This window comes from Myotis nattereri (genome assembly GCF_964212035.1).
Source record: "Myotis nattereri genome assembly, chromosome: 21".
NCBI classification, from domain to species: domain Eukaryota; kingdom Metazoa; phylum Chordata; class Mammalia; order Chiroptera; family Vespertilionidae; genus Myotis; species Myotis nattereri.
The window spans coordinates 10,572,890-10,596,708 of record NC_138097.1 but is presented as its reverse complement, the minus strand read 5'-3'; the positions used below and the strand labels follow the sequence as shown (position 1 = coordinate 10,596,708).

At 57.9% G+C, this 23,819-nt stretch overlaps 2 protein-coding genes across 3 annotated transcripts in view; one reads left to right on the top strand and one right to left on the bottom strand.

Moving 5' to 3' along the window:
• CRTC3 (CREB regulated transcription coactivator 3) overlaps positions 1-23,819 on the bottom strand; it is a gene marked incomplete at its 5' end in the record, with an annotated part of 1,283,408 nt that overhangs the window by 686,198 nt on the left and 573,391 nt on the right. The gene's annotated exons all lie outside the window — the stretch shown is intronic.
• Positions 10,880-21,433, top strand: ZNF710 (zinc finger protein 710). Of its 2 annotated transcripts, XM_081114742.1 has the most exons (4): positions 10,880-13,572; positions 17,267-17,458; positions 18,194-18,368; positions 20,407-21,433. In XM_081114742.1, exons 1-4 carry the CDS (start codon positions 12,094-12,096, stop codon positions 20,574-20,576), a joined length of 2,016 nt encoding a protein of 671 aa, XP_080970868.1. In that variant the 5' UTR covers positions 10,880-12,093; the 3' UTR covers positions 20,577-21,433. The 2 variants fall into 2 exon arrangements, with proteins under 2 accessions (XP_080970868.1, XP_080970867.1); XM_081114741.1 differs by lacking the exon at positions 20,407-21,433 and having other exon boundaries at positions 18,194-18,614.

Here is a 23,819-nt window from a genome sequence, read left to right as displayed (position 1 = left end):
AGGGTAGACATGGGCGCTTCCTTTATCGGAGGCAATTCAGGGTCATGGTAAAGAGGGAATTATTATTATTTTTTTTAATCCTCATCCGAGGATATTTTTCCCATTGATTTTTAGGCAGAGTGGAAGAGAGAGGGAAAGACAGAAACATCGATGTGAGAGAAAGACATGATTGGTTGCCTCCTGCATGCGCCCGACCAGGACCCAGGTCAGGGAAGAAGCCTGCGACCGAGGTATGCGCCCTTGACCGGAATCGAACCCGGGACACCCTTCAGTCTGCAGGCCGACGCTCTATCCACTGAGCTAAACGGGCCAGGGCGAGAGTGAGTTTTGAAGAATGGATGGGTCTCACCATCCTGATTGGAGTGAGAGGCGCTGGGGACACAGAGCAGCTGCTGTGTTTCATTCCACCAGGCGGGTGGGGCCTGGGGGGCCTGGGGGGCCGGGGGTGGGTGGATGGGTGGCCCCCTGGACTGTGTGAATTCCTGCTGGGGCCTCACTGAGGAGGGAGTTCAGGCCCGGCCGGCTCACCCACCATCGAGGTCCGGCCCTGGCTTCATCCTGAGGAGTCTCCAGCTGGGGGTCCTCTGCGCCCCCCTCCGGGCGCCCCCTCCCAGTAAACCCTGCCCCTGGAGGTGAGATCAATAGAGGGCCTGCTGGTGGCAGGCAGGGGGTCCATTCTGGGGTTTCCTCGAAGATGCCCTGAGAGAAAGAAGGCTGAGACTGAACTGTAGGAGCAGGATTGCTAAAATGGGGTTTCTTTTCCCTCCTTCCTTCCTTCCTTCCTTTTTTTTTTTTTTTTAAGCAAAAGATAAATAAATGTCGCCCCGAGATGACAAGAGAACATTGAAGGAGATGAAAAGAGAGTAAAAGGAAGCAAGAAACCAGCAGCAAAGGACAGAGGGGCCCTGGGACCGTACACTGTGATGAGGGAAGAGATGAAAGAGGGAAAAGATGGGGACGCAGGACCAAGCAGCAGAGTGGAGGATGGGGTTGCCACGGAAACGGGAGGAGGGGAGGAACGGAAGGAGAGGAAGACGGGATGGAGGAGGCTGAGCGGGAAGGGCAGCCATGAGCGGCTCCCAGGGCGGGATCAGGCCCAGTGTGGGGAAACTGAGGTCGGCCAGGGATAGAGACACGGCCCTCAAAGCTGGTGCCCGCCGGGACCTTGGCAAGGTGGAGGGAGGTGGGCCCGGGCCCTGGGCTGACCCAGCCGGGATCTGCCCCACGGCCTGCAGGGCCTGCCTCTCTCTGAGCCTCGGTTTCCCCGCCTGTAACTTGGAAGAGGTGCTCCCCAGCCCAGAGGGCTGCCTGGAAGCCTGGAAATCGCATGTGCTCGTCACAGGGCCGATCGGCGCAAGCCCGACCAATGCCCCTGGGGTTCCTCCCTTCGCTGTGCTGCTCATCTGTGTCCCCTGAACTTGGGAGCCCACGTTTTGCTGGGTTTTCCCTGTTGGAGCGAGCTGGTGATCTGTGGGCCCGGCGAAGTCGACCTGTGTGGGACACAGATGTAGGCGTTTTGCTTGTAGAATTGGAGGAAAGAGGCAGAACCTAGGCCCGCTCTCCCTGGCCCTGGAACCAGCGCTGGTCCTGAAGCTCAGGGGCGAGGCTGTCCAGAGGGTGTGGGGTGGGGAGAGCTCGGAGCTCCCAGGCCCAGCCCTGGGCAGTCTGCACTCCCAAAACCGCCGAGCGGCCTCTGCCAGTCGCGGTTGCCCGATGGCGCTGGTTGACCAGTTGTCCGGGCTGGACTTGGAAGGGGGAGGTCGCCCTGGGGAGGAGGCAGGTCTAGGGGAGGTGAGCACATTTGCAAGGATTTTTCGTCTCATTCGTTTGTTCATTCATTCATTCATTCATTCATTCATTCATGGATTTACCATCGCATTCATTCGTTCATTCATTCATTCATTCATTCATGGATTTCCCATCTCATTCATTCATTCATTTGTTCGTTCATTCTAGGCCCCCCTTCCTTCTCTTAGGGCCCACTTTGCTCCCCTGTGACCCGTAAACAGATGCGATTGTGAATCGGTGTGATTGTATCGGGGTTCTCCAGAGAAACAGAACCAGTAGGATATGTACATACAGAGAGAGAGGGAGGTTTATTTAAGGAATTGGCTCACGCGATTGTGGGGGCTGGCGAGTCCGAAATCTGCAGGGCGGGCTGGCGACTCAGGCGGAGCTTCTGAGATGCGGGCTTGAGGCGGAATCCCTCCTTCTCCAGGAAACCTCAGCTTTTCTCTAAAGGCTCCAACTGATTGGATGAGACCTGCCCACACTAAGAAGGGACAGCTCAGCCAGTGTGGCTTAGTGGTTAACCCATGAACCAAGAGGTCCCTGATTAGATTCCCAATCAAGGCACATGCTGGGGTTGCGGGCTAGAATCCCCCAGTGGGGGGCATGCGGGAGGCAGCCGGTCGATGATTCTCTTGCATCATTGAAGTTTCTATCTCTCTCCCTCTCCCTTCCTCTCTCTGAAATCAATAAAAGAAAATTTTTTTGAAAAAACAAGGGTAGCCCTGGCTGGTTTTGCTCAGTGGATAGAGCGTCGGCCTGCAGACTGAAGGGTCCTGGGTTCGATTCCAGTCAAGGGCACATGCCTGGGTTGTGGGCTCGATTCCCAGTAGGGGCATGCAGGAGGCAGCCGATCAGTGGTTCTCTCTCATCATTGATGTTTCTATTTCTCTATCCCTCTCCCTTTCTCTCTGAAATCAAAAAAGATATATTTAAAAAAAAGAAGGGTAATAGCTTTAGCCTGTTTTCTCAGTGGTTAGCGTTGGCCCTCAGACCCAAGGGTCGCAGGTTCGATTCCCGATCAAGGGCACGTACCTCCGTTGCAGGCTAAATCCCTGGCCCTGGTCAGGATGCGTGTGGGAGGCAACCAATTGATGTGTCTCCCTCACATCAATGTTTCTCTCTCTCCCCCTTCCTTCTCTGTCCCTTCCACTCTCTCTAAAAATCAATAGAGCCCTAACCGGTTTGGCTCAGTGGATAGAGCGTCGGCCTGCAGACTCAAGGGTCCCAGGTTCGATTCCGGTCAAGGGCATGTACCTTGGTTGAGGGCACATCCCCAGTAGGGGGTGTGCAGGAGGCAGCTGATCAATGTTTCTCTCTCATCGATGTTTCTAACTCTCTATCCCTCTCCTTTCCTCTCTGTAAAAAAATCAATAAAATATATTTTTAAAAAATAAATAGAAAAAATATCCTCGGATGAGGATTTAAAAAAAAAAAAAAAGGGTAATAATCTCCAAATAGCTCACAGCAACACCGATGTTAGTGTTTTGACCAAACAGCTGTGTACCACGATGGCCCAGCCAAGTCCCACATAAAATTAACCTGCCGTTCCGTTCCGAGGCTGTGGAAGCGGCCCTCGCCCTGTCCCAGAGGCTACACTGAATCTACCGGATGGGGCTATTCACCCAGTGCAGGGAAGGGATCAGCACTGGCCGAGGGATCAGCCTGTGCAAAGGCCCTGAGGCAGGAAACAGCCCTGGGAGGGGAGAGAGGCTCAGGTGGAGCTGGCTGGGGACCTTAACCCGACAGGACACGTGGCTGAGGGTTGGCGTCCAGGCCAGCAGCCTGATTCTAGTCCTTGTACACCAGACCACTGTGCGGCCTTGGACCGTCCCTTCCGATCCTTCCGCCTCAGCGTCTTTGTCCATAGAGAGAAGTGGCCGGCTCGGCGAACCTCAGGCTCCCCCGTGGGCTGGTCCTGCGCTGGTGGCTCAGCAGATCTGCCCACGGAGAAAAGGGGAAGCTGAGGCAGAGAGAATCCTCTCTCAAAGAGATTCCCACACTTCCCCTGGTCACCCGTGACCGCCCCGTTCCTTGCAGAAGTGAGACTGCGCGCGAGCCTGAGGTTTGCACAAGCCTCTGGCTTTGGCTTTTGTTTCCTCTTCCTTTCTGGGGATGTGAGATGAGTTTACCTTTAAAAAAAAAAAAAAAAAATATATATATATATATATATATATATATATATATATATATATATATTTCAGAGAGGAAGGGAGGGAGAGAGAGATAAGAATATCAATGATGGCCGAAGCCGGTTTGGCTCAATGGATAGAGCGTCAGCCTGCGAACTGAGGGGTCCCAGGTTCGATTCCGGTCAAGGGCATGTGCCTGGGTTGCGGGCACATCCCCAGTAGGGGGCGTGCAGGAGGCAGCTGATCGATGTTTCTCTCTCATCGATGTTTCTGACTCTCTATCTCTCGCCCTTCCTCTCTGCAAAAAATCAATAAAATATATATTTTTTAAAAAATCAATGATGAGAGAGAATCATGGGTCGGCTGCCTCTTGCGCGCGCCCCACATTGGGGATCCAGTCGGCAACCCGGGCACGTGCCCTTGACTGGAATCGAACCCAGGACCCTTCCGTCCACAGGCCGACGCTCTATCCACTGAGCCAAACCGGCTAGAGCCGGAGTTTACCTTTAAGTCTACGGTGAGGCAGGCAGCAGAGGAGACAGAGGGTGGCTTGGCTACTCTTTGGAGCCCACGAGTGTTTTTCACAGCCATGTCCCTCCCTGGGACTTCCTGTCCCCTCCCTGGGCCCAGCTCCCCGCCCCGCCCCGCCCCCTGCAGCTTTACCTTCTCTGGGAGCCTGGGGCTCCTGAGGGACAAAGGACCGCCCCCCCCACACACACACACCCCAACAGGACAGCTGGTGACAGGTGACAGGGCAGGAAGTGAAGCTCGGCCACATCCCAGAGGCCCCAAGCACCAGGCCAAGAAGTGGGACCTCTGTTGCCCTCCTGGGTCCTGACCTGCAACCCCCCACCCCACCCCCCTGCACCTCCTGCCTCCCAACCATCCTGGTGCCACAACTGTTGACTGAGATGAATCCCCTAAGTTTGGGGACGTGGTTTGGTTCCCACTGTGTCCTCACGACCCAGGCCAGGACCCGCACCGGCGAGGCACCCCGTCACCGGGTGTTGAATCAATGATTCGGTTGCAGAACGAGATCACAGCCTCTGAGCCGCCCGGGGGTTCCCAGCCCAGATGGGGGCGTCCAGGGGCAACCCTGTCCCCCCAGCACCGGCCGGCACCGGCTGGAACCTCCAAAATAGCCACCAAAGCACATCGATCAATGGCCGTGCGTGGGGACATCTCCAGGCTGGGTTGGCAGGAGCCCCCAAGACTTCCGATGCCTTCAGCTGGTTTTTGAGTTGTTGTTGGTGGAAGTGAATCAAAGAATAGGCAGGTCCTACCTGCCCTGGCCGGTGTGGCTCAGGGGATAGAGCGTCGGCCTGCAGACCAGTGGGTCCTGGGTTCGATTCCGGTCAAGGGCATGAACCTCGGTTGCAGGCTCCTCCCCGGCCGGGGCCCTGGTCGGGGCACGTGCAGGAGGCAACCAATCGATGTGTTTCTCTCAAACCGATGTTTCTCTCTGTCTCTCCCTCTCTCTTCCACTCTCCCTAAAAACCAATGGAAAAATATCCTCAGGTGAGGATTAACAACAACCAAAAGACTAGGCAGGTCCTGTTGGTTCTTCCTTTAAAATAGTTCCCGTCCCGCCAGCCCCTCGCCAGACCAGGCCCCGAGTGCCGTCCACCGAGCTCTGCCCACCGTCTGTGTCTGCGGTCCAGGGCCACTGGCCGCCCGAGCTCCCCACCCTCCCCTGCTGTCAGAGCAGGGGTGCCTGGCGGGGTCCCAGTGAAGGGACAAGAGGCTCGGGGTGAGAGGAGGTGCCGTGGCATCCCCATGGGGAGGGGACCCCTGACAGGCCACAGGGCCAGGGATTAACCCGCCCTCAAGGGTCCAAGAAGCCTCTTGTGCCCACTTTACAGATGAGGAAATCAAGACCCCGATGAGCTTGTCCAGGGTCACCCAGCAGGTCAGTCATTCATCATTCGAGGAGTGGGGGTGGGTGTGTGTAGCAGTGGATGAAGCAGCCTGGCAGAGCTCTGGGGCCTGCCTGGGGGAGGGGACTCTGGTCCCTCCCCTGGGGCTGGCCTGGCGCTCAGGCCCAAGATGGGGTGAGCTGAACCCTGAGAAATGGGGCAGCCCTGGGCTCTGGAGTCACCGCACCGCCATCTCCTCCCTTCGCCACCCTCCTTCCCCTGCCCCCTCTGCTTTTGTTTCTTGGCCTCCACAGCTCCTTTCTCTCCTTTTCTTTCCCTCCCTCCCTCCCTCCCTCCTTTCCGCCTCCCCTCTTACTGAGGCTGCCCCCTCCCCCTTCCCTGTCTCTTCATTCTCTCTCTCTCTCTCTCTCTCTTCCCTCTCCCTCTGCTGTGGCCTCCCTCCCCCACTCCCCGCACAAGTCTTTAAACTATAATCAGGCAGCTATTCCATTTCCTCTATTTCCCTGCCTTCGCTGTTTCCTCTTTCTGCGCCCTGGGGCCCTGGGGACGCTGGCGCCCCCGTGGAGGCATCCGAGCTGCATCCTGCATCCGATGGACACCCGGCGTCTCCAAGCCAAGGGCCGGCTGAGCTCCTCTCCCCCTTGGACACTGTGCCCAGCTTTGCTCTGAGCCCCAAGTACCTCTGGTGAGGAGAGGCCTCGCCCCAGAAGGGAGGTGCCACAAGGGGGCCCTGAGCGGAGGACAGACGGGCCTGCCCTGGCACGCAGGGGGTGAGAGCCTGGCAGGCTCGCTCGCCTCCTGCCCTGGGCAGCCCCGTGCCAGGGCCCAAAACAGAAGGGGCGTAGCCTGGGAGAAGGAACCAGGTGCGGGGGGGGGGGGGATTGGGGGACCAAAAGGATGGCCCAGGAGGGGGAGGAAGAGGGACATGGGGCTGCAGAGCCCCCAGCTTCCCACTCGTCATTTCCATGTGCGACAGACAGAACACGCATGCGGAATGCAGGCAAATTAGATTCCCCCGGTCTTCTTTCTCTTGGCCTCTGTCTCAACAAACAGAGCCCTTCCTACACACACACACACACACACACACACACACACACACACACACACAGCCTGCCGGCTGCACCAGTGAGCAGGGCAGCGTGGATGTGCTTGCAGGGCGGGCCCACTGGCTTCTCCCCACCTGCGGGGAGCAGGGCAGCACCTGGGGAACCTGGGGCTGAGGCTGGGCTCAGCGCCGGACCTGACCTCCCAGGTTGCACAGTGATGGGGCCCACCTCATGCAGAGCCCTCTCTGCCTGCAGGGACAGGGCCCCCCGGAGAACATGAATAGACGCCTGGTCCCTGGGCTGTGAAATGGGGTGCACACCACCCTCACCCCCACCCATGCAGTTGTTTAATGATTAAACTAGAGGCCTGGTGCATGAAATCCGTGCACGGGTAGGGTCCCTAGGCCTGGCCGGCGATGCCTTCATTCTGCCCCGCCCCACCCCGCCCCCAGTGGTCAGCACACCTCATAGTGAGGGTCGGACTCCCGGTCGGTCGAACTCCCTAGGGCAGTGGTCGGCAAACTCATGAGTCAACAGAGCCAAATATCAACAGTACAACGACTGAAATGTCTTTTGAGAGCCAAATTTTTTAAACTTAAACTATATAGATAGGTACATTGTTATTCACTTAATTAGGGTCCTCCTAAGGCTTAGGAAGAGCCACACTCAAGGGGCCAAAGAGCCGCATGTGGCTCTGAGCCGCAGTTTGCCGACCACGGCCTTAGGGAACAGTTTGCATATTAGCCTTTTATTATATAGGATGGCTCCCCTGGGTGAACACTCGGTAAAGCAAAGGTAGCTCTTCTGCACCTGGGTCTCCTCCCCTCCCCCCACCCCCCACTGACTTGGGCACGAATCCCTCAAGAGGGAGGCCTTGGGCAGGTCCCCTTACACCCAGGTGCAGGCTCCTGACACTGAAACACCTCTGATCCTCAGCCCCAACGTCACCACCACCTGCCCGTTACCGTAGGAAGGGGATATCTGGTTGGCGGGGAGGTGATGGGGGCTGGGGGTTGAGGCTTGGCTTGTGCCTGGCTGGGGTCCTGGGGTCCTTGTTAGGAGTGACCCTTTTCACTCTTAGAAGGTAAAGTACATGACTACACTTCCCGGAGGGACCGTCCCAGACATGGGTTCCCGGGCCCACGGGCCGGTGCTGGCTGGCTTTTTCTCAGGCTCATCAGCCGATAGAGGGATGTTAACAGTTTCTCTGCTTCGATTGCCTTGAGGTGGCTGCCAGGAGAGGGGCGGTGCCAGGTGCCGGGGCCCAGGAGGCAAGGAAAGGGAAGGGGCTGACATTTACTCTGATTTCCTCACTTCTCCATAAGTCAGGCGTCTCCTAGAGACGGAATAGGGACCTTGGTCCATAGAGATGGAATGGAGACCTCCATCCATTGAGGTGGAATGGACACCTCCATCTCCATGGAGACCCTGGTCCATAGAGATGAGGAAACTGAGGCTTGAGATGCACTGGGATGCCCCGGCTACAAAAGGGCAAAGTGCGGATTCGAACTCAGATCTCAGGGCCGAGTGCCCAGCATGGGATCTGCTATGGAGGGTCAGTTCCTCCCTGCCTGCCCCTCTCCCACGGGCCTTGCCATTGGGGAAGTCTAGAGAAAATGCTGAGCTCCTTGTCTGCCCAAACCCACAGCAGGTGGGTGCTGTCCGGGTGCAGCTGGGTGCCGTGTCAGACGGGTCGCTGTGGCCGGAGGCAGTGACGCGCCCCACAGGGGGGCTGTGGTGGCACAGGGGTCTCCTCTGTGGACTCGGGGAGGACGCCCCCTCCCCTCTCCCCCTCCCCGGTCTCACCGCCTGCATCTCCAGGCACAGGGCCAGACCCAGAGCAGGGACTTAGCAAATAGTATTTGTTGCACAAATGGACGCGTGGGTTCTCTGTTCTAGAGGTTGTCTGCAGGGTCCCCCAAACCTTTGCTGGACTCGGGGCCCCGGAGTGGAGAAGTCCCTCAGCTCTGTGATCTTCATCAGAAAAGGCTCCTCCCAGCCCTGGCCGGTGTGGCCCAGTGGATAGAGCGTTGGCCTGAAGACCAAAGGGTCCCAGGTTCGATTCCGGTCAAGGGCACATACCATGGTTGCAGGCTTCTCCCTGGCCCGGGGCCCTGGTCAGGGCTCATGCAGGAGGCAACCAATCGATGTCTATCTCTCTGTCTCTCCCTCTCTCTTCCACTCTCCCTAAAAATCAATGGAAAAATATCCTCGGGTGAGGATTTAAAAAAAAAAAAGAAAAGAAAAGCCTCCTTCCAAAGGCAGACAATAAGAGTGATTGTTGTTTTTTAATGTTTTTATTGATTTCAGAGAGGAAGGGCGAGGGAGAGAGAGAGATAGAAACATCAATGACGAGAGAGAATCATGGATCGGCTGCCTCCTGCACGACCCGCACTGGGAATCGAGCCTGCAACCCGGGCATGTGCCCTGACCGGGAATCGAACCCTGACCTCCTGGTTCATAGGTCGACGCTCCACCACGGAGCCACACCGGCCGGGCAAGAGGGATTCTTTATATCCGCTGAGGGCTTTGCAAGGAGCTGAGCCCCTTCACCTGAGTTACAACCTAGGACTTCCATCCCCATTTTCAGATGGGGAGACTGAGGCACGGAAGTGCCTTTGAAATGACATTGCTCAGTCACTTGTAAGTGGCAGCTTAGACTTGAGGCTGAGCTGCCCGACTTTCCAACAGGGGGTTGGGGGTGAGCCCTGAGCTTTGTTCCCTCGGGCCCCCCTTGCACAAGAGCCCCACTTCACACTTAATAGTTTAGTGACCCAGGGGTTCTCAACCTTCTGGCCCTTTAAATACAGTTCCTCATGTTGTGTCCCAACCATAAAATTATTTTCGTGGCTACATCATCACGGTCATGTTGCTGCTGTGATGAATCGTCATGTAAATATCTGATATGCAGGATGGTCTTAGGCGACCCCTGTGAAAGGGCCGTTCGGCCGCCAAAGGGGTCGCGACCCACAGGTTGAGAACCGCTGGACTTAGTCTGTAGTGTCCATTTCAAGGAGGGTACGTTCCTGTCTGGGGCGGTTTATTTTTAGCGGCTTCAGGAAGGGGAGGCTCCGCTGGCCTGTGGGGGGAGGGAGACACCCAGCCGGAGCCTGTTTCCTGAGGAAGGGCCTCTGATGGGCCCGGCGCCAACCCTCCAACCGTGGCCCTGGGAGGGGAGCAGGCCAGGCGGGCACCAGCCACCCCAGTATTGTCCTTCTCCTTCCTATGGCAGGCCTCCCATGTGCCAGGCTCTGAGCGGCGGGTGGGGGGTTAATGCATGAGGATCAAGCTCAGGCCCTGGAGGAGGCCCTCCCATATCAGGGCACTGGCCTGGCGGGGAGGGCAGGGAAGTCCAGGAACAGGTGGAATTTGAGAGGAGCCTGGGAGGCTGGAGGGAGGAGCCAGAAGCTCAGCAGGTTTGGGAGAAGGGCCCAAGGGTGGGAGGCCCCGCCCCGCCCCACTCGCATGCAAAGCAGGGCCACACCCAGCACCGCAGGGCTGGGGCCCATGGGAAGGTAGGGCGCCCATGCACCTGGGGTTTGGTGGGCACATTGACTTTTTTTTTTTTTAATATATTTTATTGATTTTTTACAGAGAGGAAGGGAGAGGGATAGAGAGTTAGAAACATCTATGAGAGAGAAACATCGATCACCTGCCTCCTGCACACCCCCTACTGGGGATGTGCCTGCAACCAAGGTACATGCCCTTGACCAGAATCGAACCTGGGACCCTTGAGTCCGCAGGCTGACGCTCTATCCACTGAGCCAAACCGGTTAGGGCGACTTTTTTTTTTTTAATATAGTTTATTGATTTTTTTACAGAGAGGAAGGGAGAAGGATAGAGAGTTAGAAACATCGATAAGAGAGAAACATCGATCAGCTGCCTCCTGCACACCCTCTATGGGGGATGTGCCCGAAACCAGGGTGCATGCCCTTGACCGGAATCGAACCTGGGACCCTTCAGTCCACAGGCTGACGCTCTATCCACTGAGCCAAACCGGTTACGGCTGACTTCTTCTTTTTTTTTTTTTACTATATTTTTATTGATTTCAGAGAGGAAGGGAGAGGGAGAAAGAGAGAGAAACATAAATGATGAGAGAGAATCAAGATCAGCTGCCTCCTGCAGGCCTCCTACTGGGGGTCGAGCTCGCAACCCAGGCATGTGCCCTGACTGGGAATTGAACCTGGGACCCTTCAGTCCACAGGCCGATGCTCTATCCACTGAGCCAAACAGGCTAGGGCCACATTGACTTTTTAAAGAACCTGTTAGATGGGTGAGTGTGGCTGTGACTTGGGGGCGGGTGCCTTCATTCCAGAGGGATTCTTTACATCTGCTGAGGGCTTTGCGAGGAGCTGAGTGCCTTCACCTGAGTTACAACCCTTCCTGGGCTTGTAACTCTGCCTCTGCTGGGTGCTTCCTTCAACTCGGATCTTACGTGGAATTCCAGTGCACAAATCAGCAAAAAGCGATCATTTTCATCGGTATACATGTGGCTATTTAAATGTGTAACATTTAGCTACTCCTGGGAGGGACACGTCATTGAGCATGAGGGGTGATGGGTGGGAGCTGCCGTCTGCGGTCGGCCCTGGCACCTCATTTATTTTTGTGTGTTGCCTTGTTTTTGCCCAATCTCTATCCCCTGCAAAACCAAAACACGTCATTCACATGGACAAGCCGCTGCGAAGGGTGACAGTGGTGTAACACCTCCCTGAAGTCCCAAGGTCCGTGCGAAATGCATCGCCTTGGCAACAAAGCCGCTGGGGCCGCAGAGGGTCAGCGTGGGGTGTCCCACTGTGTGTACAATTGAGTCTATGTGTGTGTTTTTTTTTTAAAGTCGGCTTTTAGAAACAGAAGCATCTTTAATTTCTGGGAGACTTGAGTGTGCTTTCCGCAGGGCTCCCGCGGGACACGCCAGGCATAGTTTGGAAATCGCTGCGGAAACCCAGCCTCCCCATTTTACAGATGGGAAGCCTGAGACCAGCGAGGGGGCGGGGCTTACCCAGAATCCCACGGGGAGGCGGAGATGGGGCGGAGACACGGAGGGTGTCACCGCTCCCGGTGATTGTGTCCTTCCTGTTCCCCAAGGCAGGAGTAGGAAGAGGTCAGAGACCCACACCCCCCCCCCGCCCCCCAAAGTGGCCCATCCCTTGCCTGCGGTGTGTCTGTCTGTCTGTCTGTCCTCTGAGCCCCCAGCACTAACGCCCCCTTCTCCCCTCCCCCACAGCGATGCCCTCCTAGCCCCGCCCAGGGATGGAGGGCTTCATGGACTCAGGGACCCAGACGGACGCGGTGGTGGTGCTGTCCCTGGCCCAGGCCGCCGTGCTGGGCCTGGTCTCGGAAAATGAGCTCTTCGGAGCCACCATCAGCGCCGAGGCCTTCTACCCGGACCTGGGCCCCGAGCTGTCGGCGGCTGCCCTGGGGGCGCCGGGGCCCCCGGACCCCGATGTCTACCAGCTCGCCTGCAACGGGCGCGCCCTGGAGGAGCCGGCGGAGGAGGAGGTGCTGGAGGTGGAGGCGGCCTTGGAGAAGCACACGCGGCGGAAGACGCGGCCGCCGGTGCGCCTGGTGCCCAAGGTCAAGTTCGAGAAGGTAGAGGAGGAGGAGGAGGAGGAGCAGGAGGTCTACGAGGTGTCGGTGCCCGGCGATGACAAGGACGCGGGCCCCGTCGGGGTCCCCGCCGAGGTGGCCGGCGTTGGCGGCGAGTCCCTGGTGCAGAGCAGCGCCGTCAAGATGATCGACCTGAGCGCCTTCAGCCGCAAGCCCCGGCCGCTGCGGCCGCTGCCCCGCGCCCCGCGGCCCGAGCTGGACCTGGCCCCCTACGACGCCCCCTTCCCCGATCCCGCCCGGGAGGGCTTCCCGGAGCCCAGCCTGGCGCTGCCGGGGCCCGAGGCTTTGCCCGCCGAGTGCGGCTTCGAGCCGCCGCCGCCGCCGCCGCACCTGGCCGCGCTGCGCGACCCCGAGGCGCCCGCCGCCGTGGGGTCCCCGGAGCCCCTGAAGCCGGAGGGCTTCGCGTGGCAGGAGGCGGGCGAGCTGGAGGCGGACGCGGCCGGCTCCACGGCCGAGCGGCACAAGAAGGCGCAGCTGGACCGGCTGGACATCAACGTGCAGATCGACGACTCGTACCTGGTGGAGGCGGGCGACCGGCAGAAGCGCTGGCAGTGCCGCATGTGCGAGAAGTCCTACACGTCCAAGTACAACCTGGTGACGCACATCCTGGGCCACAACGGCATCAAGCCGCACTCCTGCCCGCACTGCAGCAAGCTCTTCAAGCAGCCCAGCCACCTGCAGACGCACCTGCTCACGCACCAGGGCACGCGGCCCCACAAGTGCCAGGTGTGCCACAAGGCTTTCACGCAGACCAGCCACCTCAAGCGCCACATGCTGCTGCACTCCGAGGTCAAGCCCTACAGCTGCCACTTCTGCGGCCGCGGCTTCGCCTACCCCAGCGAGCTCAAGGCCCACGAGGTCAAGCACGAGAGCGGCCGCTGCCACGTGTGCGTGGAGTGCGGCCTGGACTTCTCCACGCTGACGCAGCTCAAGCGCCACCTGGCCTCCCACCAGGGCCCCACCCTCTACCAGTGCCTCGAGTGCGACAAGTCCTTCCACTACCGCAGCCAGCTGCAGAACCACATGCTCAAGCACCAGAACGTGCGGCCCTTCGTGTGCACCGAGTGCGGCATGGAGTTCAGCCAGGTCCACCACCTCAAGCAGCACTCGCTCACCCACAAGGTACCCCCGCCCCCCGCGGCTCCCTCCACCTCCCCCCTGGCTCCGCCCTCTCCTGTCCCTTCCTTGAGGCCGGAATAGAGTTGGTTCACAGAGGAACAGTTATTTATTTCTAATATATATTTCTGTTGATTTCAGAGAGGAAGGGAGAGGGAGGGAGAGAGAGAGAGAAACATCAATGATGAGAGAGAATCAATGACCGGCTGCCTCCTACACGCCCCCACACTGGGGATGTGCCCTTGACCGGAATGGAACCCTGGGACCCTTCAGTCCGCAGGCCTTCGCTCTGTCCACTGACCCACACCAGCTGGAACCTTAGTTTTTTTGTTTGTTTGTTTTTTGTTTTTAAAATATATTTTATTGATTTTTTACAGAGAGGAAGGGAGAGGGATAGAGAGTTAGAAACATCGATGAGAGAGAAACATTCATCAGCTGCCTCCTGCACACCCCCTACTGGGGATGTGCCCACAACCAAGGTATATGCCCTTGACCGGAATCGAACCTGGGACCCTTCAGTCCGTAGGCGGAGGCTCTATCCACTGAGCCAAACTGGTCAGGGCATGGAACCTTAGTTTTATACTTACATATTCAGGAAAATACTAGTATACATAATTTAAATTAGTTGCCTTTAAAAAAAAAAAATCCTCACCCAAGAATATAGTTTGGGGTTTTTTTTCATTGATTCGAGAGAGAGGAAGGGAGAGAGAAACATCTGTTGGTTGCCTCCCGCATGTGCCCCAAAGGCAGGATTGAACCCGCAGCCTGCCTCTGGGCCCTGTCCAGGAATCCAACAGGAGACCCTTCAGTGCATGGGATGGCACTCTAACCATGGAACCACATCAGCCAGGGCAGGATTTAATTGTCTTTTAAATAGTAAAACCTGACTTACGTTTGAGAAAATTTTATTTATTTTTATTGATTTCATAGAGAGAGGAAGGGAGAGGGAGAAATAGAAACATCAATGATGAGAACCAATGACCGGCTGCCTCCTGCACGCCCCACCCTGGGGATCGAGCCCACAAGCTGGGCATGTGCCCTTGACCGGAATCAAACCCCGGGACCCTTCAGTCCGCACGCAGGCCGATGCTCTATCCACTGAGACAGACCATCTAGGGCCGGCCTGTGGTTTCCACCCCAAATCAGCCAATTGCATACATTGAAGCTGCTGTGCATAGAGCTTCCTTTCCTCATAATGATGGCCTTGGAGTTCTCACAGTGGACATGACAGTGAGGGGGGAGCAACAGACTGCCAGGCCAGGAGCCCAGCTCCCTCCCCGCGCCCCACTCCCCCCAGCGCCCTCCCCCCCACCCCCAGACCTGGGAAGCTTTTCCAACAGAGCAAAAATGACTTGTAGGTTTCAATGCAGGTGCCCTCGCCCGTCGGTTGGTGTAGCTGCCAAGAGCATAATGTTAAGGATTCTGAAGCTGAATCGGGGCTCAGCCGTAAACGGGGAATGTGCCCCAAGTAAAAACCAGATGACTGGTTATTTGTGTGTGTGTGTGGGGGGGGGGGGAGTGAAGAGGGGTAAGTTCCTGGACGATAGAGTTGCCATCTTTCTCTTCTCCTAAAAGTCCCACCTGTCTGCAGAGTGTTAAGGGATAAATAATACAGCGAAGAAAGGCTGAGAGCAAAAATCAAAGGCGAATCCGATTGGAGACATTCCTCACATCAGCCTCAATGTGTACCGCACTTGCAGACCGAGTTCCCAAAGGGCAGGGCCCCCTGGTGGTCATACACATCTTCTGAGTTTCCAGCGAGCCTATAAGATAGCGGTTCTCAACCTGTGGGTCGCGACCCCTTTGGGGGGTCGAACAACCCTTTCACAGGGGTCGCCTAAGACCATCGGAAAACACATCTATAATGACATATTGTTTTTGTGATGAATCACGATGCTTTCATTATGTTCAACTTGTCACCATGAAATCGGGGGTCACCACAGCATGAGGAACTGTATGAAAGGGTCGCGGCACTAGGAAGGTTGAGAACCACTGCTATAAGACGTGAGACACGGCCCTGCCTGCTAAGAGAAATACACAGGAACCGTTACATTATGGTAGGAAATTCTGTACAGAACAGTGGTTGGGACCGCAGCTGTAACCACAGAAACATGTCTGTCCCACTGGGGTTCTAGCAAAGAGACTGGCCCCCGAGTTTTGTCCTAACGTTTCTCCCCAGACAATGAAATGGACCCCCTGTGCCCTCAGCACCCTGTTCTGCTCTGGGGCCACCTCCAGACCCTGGCAGAGCAAGGTGACAACCCAAACCAGGGCGTTTCCCTGGAGTCCTTGTCCCTGGCGCTGACTGTCCCAAACCCCATCAGTGATAGGCGTGGCTTTGGGAACCTGTTGGGATTGAAACTCCCACTGAATGGGAATCTCCCGGGAGCGGCCTGAGCGGCTGTTCATTCAGCAAGAATTATATGTTGGAAAACTCTCTCTCGGGGTCAGTGAGAGTTTGAAGGGTCTAAATCAGTGGTTCTCAACCTTCTGGCCCTTTCAATACAGTTCCTCATGGTGTGACCCAACCATAACATTATTTTCGTGGCTACATCATCACTGTCATGTTGCTCCTGTGATGAATCGTCATGTCAATATCTGATAGGCAGGATGCTCTTAGGCGACCCCTGGGAAAGGGTCGTTCGACCGCCAAAGGGGTCGCGACCCACAGGTTGAGCACCGCTGGTCTAAATTCTACACAGACCCGAGTGTCACTTTTCCTGAGGCGGCCATACCTTTCGTCATATTCCCAAAGGGGCCTGTGAAGTGGTCTGAAAAGATCACTCTGAAGGATGCACTTAGGAGAAAAACACATGTACACATCCTGGATCTGAGGAAAGAGACGACGGCCACCAGGCTACGGCTGTGTCTTGGCCAAAGGCCTGGATGCCTGGTGTGATGCTGGTTTGTAGGAGGTGCCTGGTAAATGGCTGCTGAATGAATCAACAAATCCATGAATGAACTAAAACATTTGCCTGGAGAGCAGGAGACAGCAGGTGTGTAGGTAGGAACAATAAAGCCCAGCCAGCCCTAGCTGGTTTGGCTCCATGGATAGAGCGTCAGCCAGTGGACTGAAGGATCCCGGGTTTGATTCCGGTCAAGGGCACATACGTCGGTTGCGGGCTAGATCCCCGGCCCTGATCGGGGCGCATACAGGAGGCAACCAATCGATGTGTCTCTCCCCCTGCATTGCACTTTCTCTAAAAATCAATTGAAAAATGTCCTAGGGGCTGGCCAGCCGGCATGGCTCAGTGGTTGAGCGTTGACCTATGGACCAGGAGGTCACGGTTCAATGCCTGGTCGGGGCACATGCCCAGGTTTCGGGCTCGATCCCCAGTGTGGGGCGTGCAGGAGGCAGCTGATCAATGATTCTCTCTCATCATTGATGTATATCTCTCTCCCTTCCTCTCCCTTCCTCTCTGAAATCAATAAAAATATGTTTAAAAAAAAATCCTCAGGTGAGGACTAATAAAAAATAAATAAGGCCCAGCCAGTCTCTGCCTAGTTAACACCGGAAGGCTTCCTGGAGGCGGTGGCCCTGCCCGGCATTCTAAACAGGTGGCTCCTGTTTGGAACACCCCCCAGGAAGTCATTTCCCAGAAGCTGTACAGACGCTCTGACCCTCTCTGGTCCCCACAGAGGCTGTGCCCATCGTGGGGCCCTGACCATTGCCTCCCCCGCCCCCTCCCCCCCCTCACAGGGTGTGAAGGAGTTCAAGTGTGAGGTGTGTGGCCGGGAGTTCACGCTGCAGGCGAACATGAAGCGGCACATGCTGATCCACACCAGCGTCCGGCCCTACCAGTGCCACATCTGCTTCAAGACCTTCGTGCAGAAGCAGACCCTCAAGACCCACATGATTGTACACTCGCCGGTGAAGCCATTCAAATGCAAGGTACCCGGCCCGCAGGCCCCCCCCAAGGTGGGCCTGTCCCCTGGGCGGCCTGGAGTCGGCAGGACTGCGGCAGCGGAAGCCCACCCAGCGGTGGCCTGGCCAAGGGCGGGCACGTCTGTATGCAATGCATACAGTCGGCGCTGGGCCCGGGCTTTGGGGAGATGGGAGTGGGTGGTGCGGTTCAGATCTTACAAGCTGCTGAAGCTGTGTTTCCTGAGAGTTGGGGGGGGGGGGTGGGGCTTGAAGGTCAAGGTGCAGCCACTGGGAGAGAGCCCAGGCTGGGGACTTGGTGCAGCAGGAGATCTGAACTCTGGGTTTCTTTCTTTTTTTAATATATTTAATTGATTTTTTACAGAGAGGAAGGGAGAGAGATAGAGTTAGAAACATCAATGAGAGAGAAACATCGATCAGCTGCCTTCTGCACATCCCCCACTGGGGATGTGCCCGCAACCCAGACACATGCCCTTGACCGGAATCGAACCTGGGACCTTTCAGTCCGCAGGCCGACGCTCTATCCACTGAGCCAAACCGGTTTCGGCTGAACTCTGGGTTTCTAACCAGGAACAGTGACCGGTGAGGAGGCTCAGGTCTCTGCCTCTCAGGGGTCACATAGGAAAGAATGAAACCGGCGCTTGTAGCGGGTGGGACCGCAGCCCGGCCAGGGAGGTGGGCGGGGGCTGGGGTTCAGGAGGGCGGATCCCCTGTGGGCTGACGGCGCCCGTGGTCTGTTCCCAGGTGTGCGGGAAGTCCTTCAACCGCATGTACAACCTGCTGGGCCACATGCACCTGCACGCGGGCAGCAAGCCCTTCAAGTGCCCCTACTGCTCCAGCAAGTTCAACCTCAAGGGCAACCTGAGCCGGCACATGAAGGTCAAGCACGGGGTCATGGACATCGGCCTGGACAGCCAAGGTGGGTGGGCCACGCGCAGTGGACGGACCAGGAGCGGGACTCTCACGGCGCAGGCTGGAGCCTCCTGTCCCGTTCGGGGAGGCGGGAGGCTGGCCAGGCCTGAGACCTCGCTGGGGTGGGCTCAGGTCTGGAGAGGGGGCCCCCTGGAGGGCCGCGGTGGTGACGACGGGACGTTCGTGTATTCTTCAAAGGATTTAAGCGGGCTCACGTAAACCATATAATAAAAAGAATGCCGTTTATTGAGTTCGAACTGTGTGCCAGGCCTTTATTCACTCACGTGACCCTGAAGGTGACCGATGGGGACGCTCAAGGACAGAGACGTTAGGTAACTCGTGTCAAATGGCAACACGCGGGAACGATCCTGTATCTCATTACTGAGAGATGACGTAAAATAAAGGGGCGGGAAGGAAATTATCAAATGGGAAAATGGCATCTGGAGAGAGAAGGGGAAGCCAGGTGAGGTCCCAACGCCACGTGCACCATGGGAAGTCTGGCGGGTGCGCAGAAGGGAGCGCTGAGCTTCCCGGCAGCCAAGGCAAAAAGTGCAATTGTCCTCACGGGCCCAGGATGGCCGCCCACGGCCTTCAGGGCAGTGCGCTTCCTCCTTCACACCCAGTGGGAGAGGAAGAGCCTGCTCCTCCTTTGCTCTGTGAAGCCAACAAGAACATTCTGAGGACTCACAGGGCAGCCTTTCCTCATCCTAAGAGTTCATTGGGCAAGGGGTGGGCGGGGTTGGCCCCTAGACCTGAGGTTCTCAACAGAGCAGGGAGTTACCCCCAAGGGATGTTTGGCCCGTGTTCGGTTGTCACAACTGGGGTGATGCTACTGGCACGGAGCTGACGGGGGCCGGGGATGCCGCTAAACATCCTACAATGCACAGGACGGGCCCCCCAACAAACAATGATGGCCCCAAATGTTAGTCGGGCTGGGGTTGAAAGCCCTGCTTTAGATTTATCAGGGTACCCCCGGTCTGGGATCCATTTCTCCCCCAAACACTTCCATGTCCGAGGTGGGCAGGGGGAGAATGCTCACTAACGCTTAGCCCCAGCCCTGGTGGCCACCCTCCCGGGGTCCCCAGATCACCCCCCGGGCTTCCCCCTCCCACCCCCGCCCCCTCCCGTGACTCACTGGAAGACAGCCTGGGCCTCCTGTGTATTTTCTGTCTGGCTCTTGTTCCGACGGTAAGAGCATCAGAATAAGATTGCGGTTGGATAAAATGACAGGCCTCTTAGAGATTTTGCCTCCTCCTTCGTGTTAGCCTTTCCTGGGGGTGTGTCTGCCCTTGGAGAGCAAGGCCCGGGGAGACCACTGGGTAGAGCTGGCTTCAGGCGCAAATGCTGGCCCTGGCCGGGCAGCTCAGTGAGTTAGAGCCTCATCCCGACCCCAAGGTTGCGGGTTCGATCCCCAGTCAGGGCACATGTAAGAAGTAACCCATGAATAAGGGGCATAGCACATCGATGTTGCTCTCCCTCTCAAATCAATACGGTAAAATAAAACAAGAAGCATCCACATGCTACAGGAGGTCAGAGGATGAACCGGGCAGCACTTGCTGGGTCCCCCTGACAAGCTGACGAGCCTCTCTGACCTGCCCTTTGGCCTCCTAACTGGGGTCGCTGTGAGCACTCACGAGCTGACGTGTGCGCAGCGCCCGGCATGCAGAAGGCGCTAAATGATTGCTGATGCCGAGAGCGGACACAGTGCAGCAAAGGGGACCGATGAGAAACACTGCGGAAGGGAAATAAGTTTAGTGGCTTAGGAGAGACAGTCGAGGCAGGACCAAGAGGCCAAGGCCAGGCCTGCACCCTTCCACCCCCGCCCCCCCACCACACACACAGAGGGGTCAGGTCTGATGACCCATCAGAGCAGCCACAAGTGCCTGGGGCCTCCCCGAGGGGCAAGGCGGAGGCAGCCGCGAATCCTGTGGAAACAGTGACTGGGAAGTTCTTTCCTTAGAAAGGCCACGCGCTTCCTGCGTGGGGGGCGATGGGCTCCTCCCGGGAGAGGTGGCGTCGGGGCTAACTGTGCCCCTGTCTTGCAGACCCCATGATGGAGCTGACGGGCACCGACCCCTCGGAGCTGGACGGCCAGCAGGAGATGGAGGACTTCGAGGAGAATGCCTACGCGTACGCGGGCGTGGACGGCAGCGCCGAGGCCAGCGTCCTCACCGAGCAGGCCATGAAGGAGATGGCCTATTACAACGTGCTATAGCAACGCTGGGCCGCCCGGCACCGGGGGAGGGGGGCCTGGGCGTGGGGGTGAGACCCGCGGGCTGCAGGCTGCGCTCCTGCAGCGGAGAATCGAGCTACTGCCCCACTGCCCGGAGCCCTCCCCCGACACGGAGTCGTTTGCACCACCAGGGACTTGTAGACCAAATGGACTGTACCACTGGCCTCAGCCGTGAACCTGGGCCTGCTGCCGTGGGAGGGTCGGGGAAAGGGACAGGTCACAGGGCACAGGTTCTCAGGGGTCCCCAGGCCCAGCCGCGCTGGGGCAGCCAGGGTGCGCAGGGCCGAGCTGATGGCCTCTCAGGGCTCCTGACACTGGAATAGGGATCGCTTGAGCCAGGCCTGGTTCCCCCCCTGCCTGCCTCCAGGGATGTCGGGGCTCCCAGCTGGCCAGCACTGCCCGCCGGTACCCACGAGCCCCCAGGCTGGGAACAGCCCAGGCCCAGAGCCGTCTTCCCCACTCTGCCTGCCCGACAGCCAGGCAGGCCCCGCCGCCTTCTACCTCCCGGTGCCTCCCCAGCGCCCCCTGGAGCCAGGTGCCCCCAGCGAACGCCTTCTCCAGCCAACTCCCAGCAGGACCCCCTCTTACCGCCCTAAGGTGGGTTTAGGCAGACGTCACCCGGTTCTGTCTTAGCTGGGGCACCACACACAGAGTGTCCCAGCTCAGGGTCCAGCCACACAAGGACAGGCCGAGGCCCCTTGAGCGAGGCTGCCTGGGATGGGGCGGGAGCATTGGTCTTATTTAAAGTGGAACAAGTATCCACGCTGAGGGGGGGACAGCCGAGTCTGCAGGCTCCCGGGAACAGCAACATTTAAAAAGGAAAATGAAGACCATAGAGGAAAAAAAGATTTTTTTTTGGGGGGGGGGGGAGTCTTTGGAAGGTAATTTATCTCATGCTTTTCCTTTTCAACTCTGTGTCACCTATAACCTTTTCTGATGGAGACCGTTTTCTTCTTCCCCAATGGAAGCTTTTTCATGCGCCCCCAGCCTAGAGCCGCCTGGCCTGGTGAAACTGGGGGGGTGAGGGGGGGGCGCGCTCTGGCCCTGGGGGCCCAGCTGCTGGCAGGGAGGCTCAGGAGGCGGGTGGGAGGCAGGAGGAGGCACGGGGCAGGCCCTCCACCCCCACCCAGCCCCTCGCCAGTGACTCGCTCTACATCACCCACCAGAGGCCAGAGCTCGGGCAGCAGCTGGCTCCCTCCCCAGGCTGTCCCCAGCCGGCTCCTGCCCCTGGAACTGGAGGCTGCAGGCCCCAGGCAGGGAAATAGCACATTCAGGAACCAGGGCACCCAGACCCCACCCACGGGGGGAGGGGCGGGCAGGGCTGCCCCTGAAGGCACAGAAGGAGGTGAAGCCACCAACTTCAGCCCAGGAACCAGGTGGGGGGAACAGCTGGGGGTGGGGGACCCCTTTGTCCCCCGTCCAAGGCTGTACCTTAGCGGAGGGCCCAGCCCGGCCTCAGGGTGGCTGCGATGGGGACTGAGGGGAGCACAGGGCGGCCTCGGGGGTCAGGCAGCCAGGGGCCCCTCCTTCTCTGCTGCAGCTCACACTAAGCAACAGATGAGAAGTTGGGGGCCACGGGGGCCTCTCCCCAAGTGTGGCTCTCTGGGCCCCTGGCCCCTGGTGCCCGCCGCGATGACCCCATCACTGTAGAAGACATTTTCTCCTGCTGAGACGCATCACCCCTGCAAACTACCTCTTCCCACGACGTCTTTCTCCCCTGGTACCAAAAAGAACCCTGTACCTCCTCCTCCTCCTCCTCCTCCTCCTCCTCCTCCTCCTCCTCCTCCCTCCGCCAGCGCAGTGGCCTTGGTCTCGGAAAACCCAAGGGAGAAGGTCCGGGCCCAGGGCTGGGGCCCTCCTTCCGGCCGGCCGCCGGCCCCCTGCGAGTTCGATACTTGAACGCCCCGGCCCTGTGCCTTGGACCTGGGCGAAGCTAAGAGAACGGGACAGCACAACTCACGATTTGAGCTGGGGGGGGGGGGAGGGAGGGAGCGGGGGGTGGTCTTGGCGAGGCTCCTGTCCTCACCCCTCGCCCCCAACCTTAGCAAAGGAGGTGTGAGGCCTCTCGGGTGACTTGGAAACTCCTGGATGAATTCCATTCTAACTTATTTTGACGTGTATACAAACCAACTGTTTAGAAACCCCACTTGTGCAAAGCCCTACTGTGTTTTTATGTTCCTGTTGGAAAGAGAAGTTTACTTAGCAATAATTATAAATAAATGAATATTCTTTAGTGAGGCGACTGCGAGTGCTTCTTCTCGTGGTTCTCGGGGACCTGGGCCTCCCCACTCCCCCGGGAGGAACCCCTAACAAAGCTTTGCAGCCCCCCCCAGCTAGTGTGACTCCGTGGTTGAGCGTCAACATATCAACCAGAAGGTCAAGGTTCAATTCCGGTCAGGGCACACGCCGGGGTTGTGGGCTCGATCCCCAGTCGGGGGCATGCAGGAGGCAGCCGAGCAATGATTCTCTCTCATTGATGTTTCCATCTCTCCCTTTCCCTTCCTCCCTGAAATCAGAAAATATATATATATATTTTTCAAAAAGAAAAGCTTTGCCGTGACCGGTTTGGCTCAGTGGATAGAGTGTCAGCCTGTGGACTGAAGGGTCCCGGGTTCGATTCCGGTCGAGGGCATGTACCTTGGTTGCGGGCACGTGCCCAGTGGGGGGTGTGCAGGAGGCAGCTGATCGATGTTTCTCTCTCATCGATGTTTCTGACTCTCTCTCCCTTCCTCTCTGTAAAAAAATATCAATACAATATATTTACAAAGAAAAGCTTTGCAGCCCTACCCAACAGGGCATCGCTTTCTGGGGACTGGAGGAGACCCACACCATCCTTCGCAACCACCAGAGTGAACCCCCGGCAGAGCCAGGCGCCCCCAGGGAGCTGCTGCAAGCCCAAGTGAGGGGGTGCGGACCAAGGCCCCAGAATTCCCACCACTGGCAGAGAAAAGCTCTTCCCCTCCTTGCCCACCCGCAGGGCCCGGGGCAGAAGCCAGCTCACCATGCCAAGCTGGGCTTCCGAGGCTGTGCATTCTGGGGAGCCCCCAGCCCTTTGCTACTGATGGGCACGAGGGGCCGGAAACCCCAAGCTTCCCCCCGGGAGCTGGGCCCAGCAGGGTGAGCACGCCGGCCTTTCTTCCCACGGTCCTGGGAGCCCAGGGCAGCGACCCAAGAAGAGTGAGTGGCCCTTGGGACAGAAGGGGGCGCCAGTGTGTGTGTGTGTGT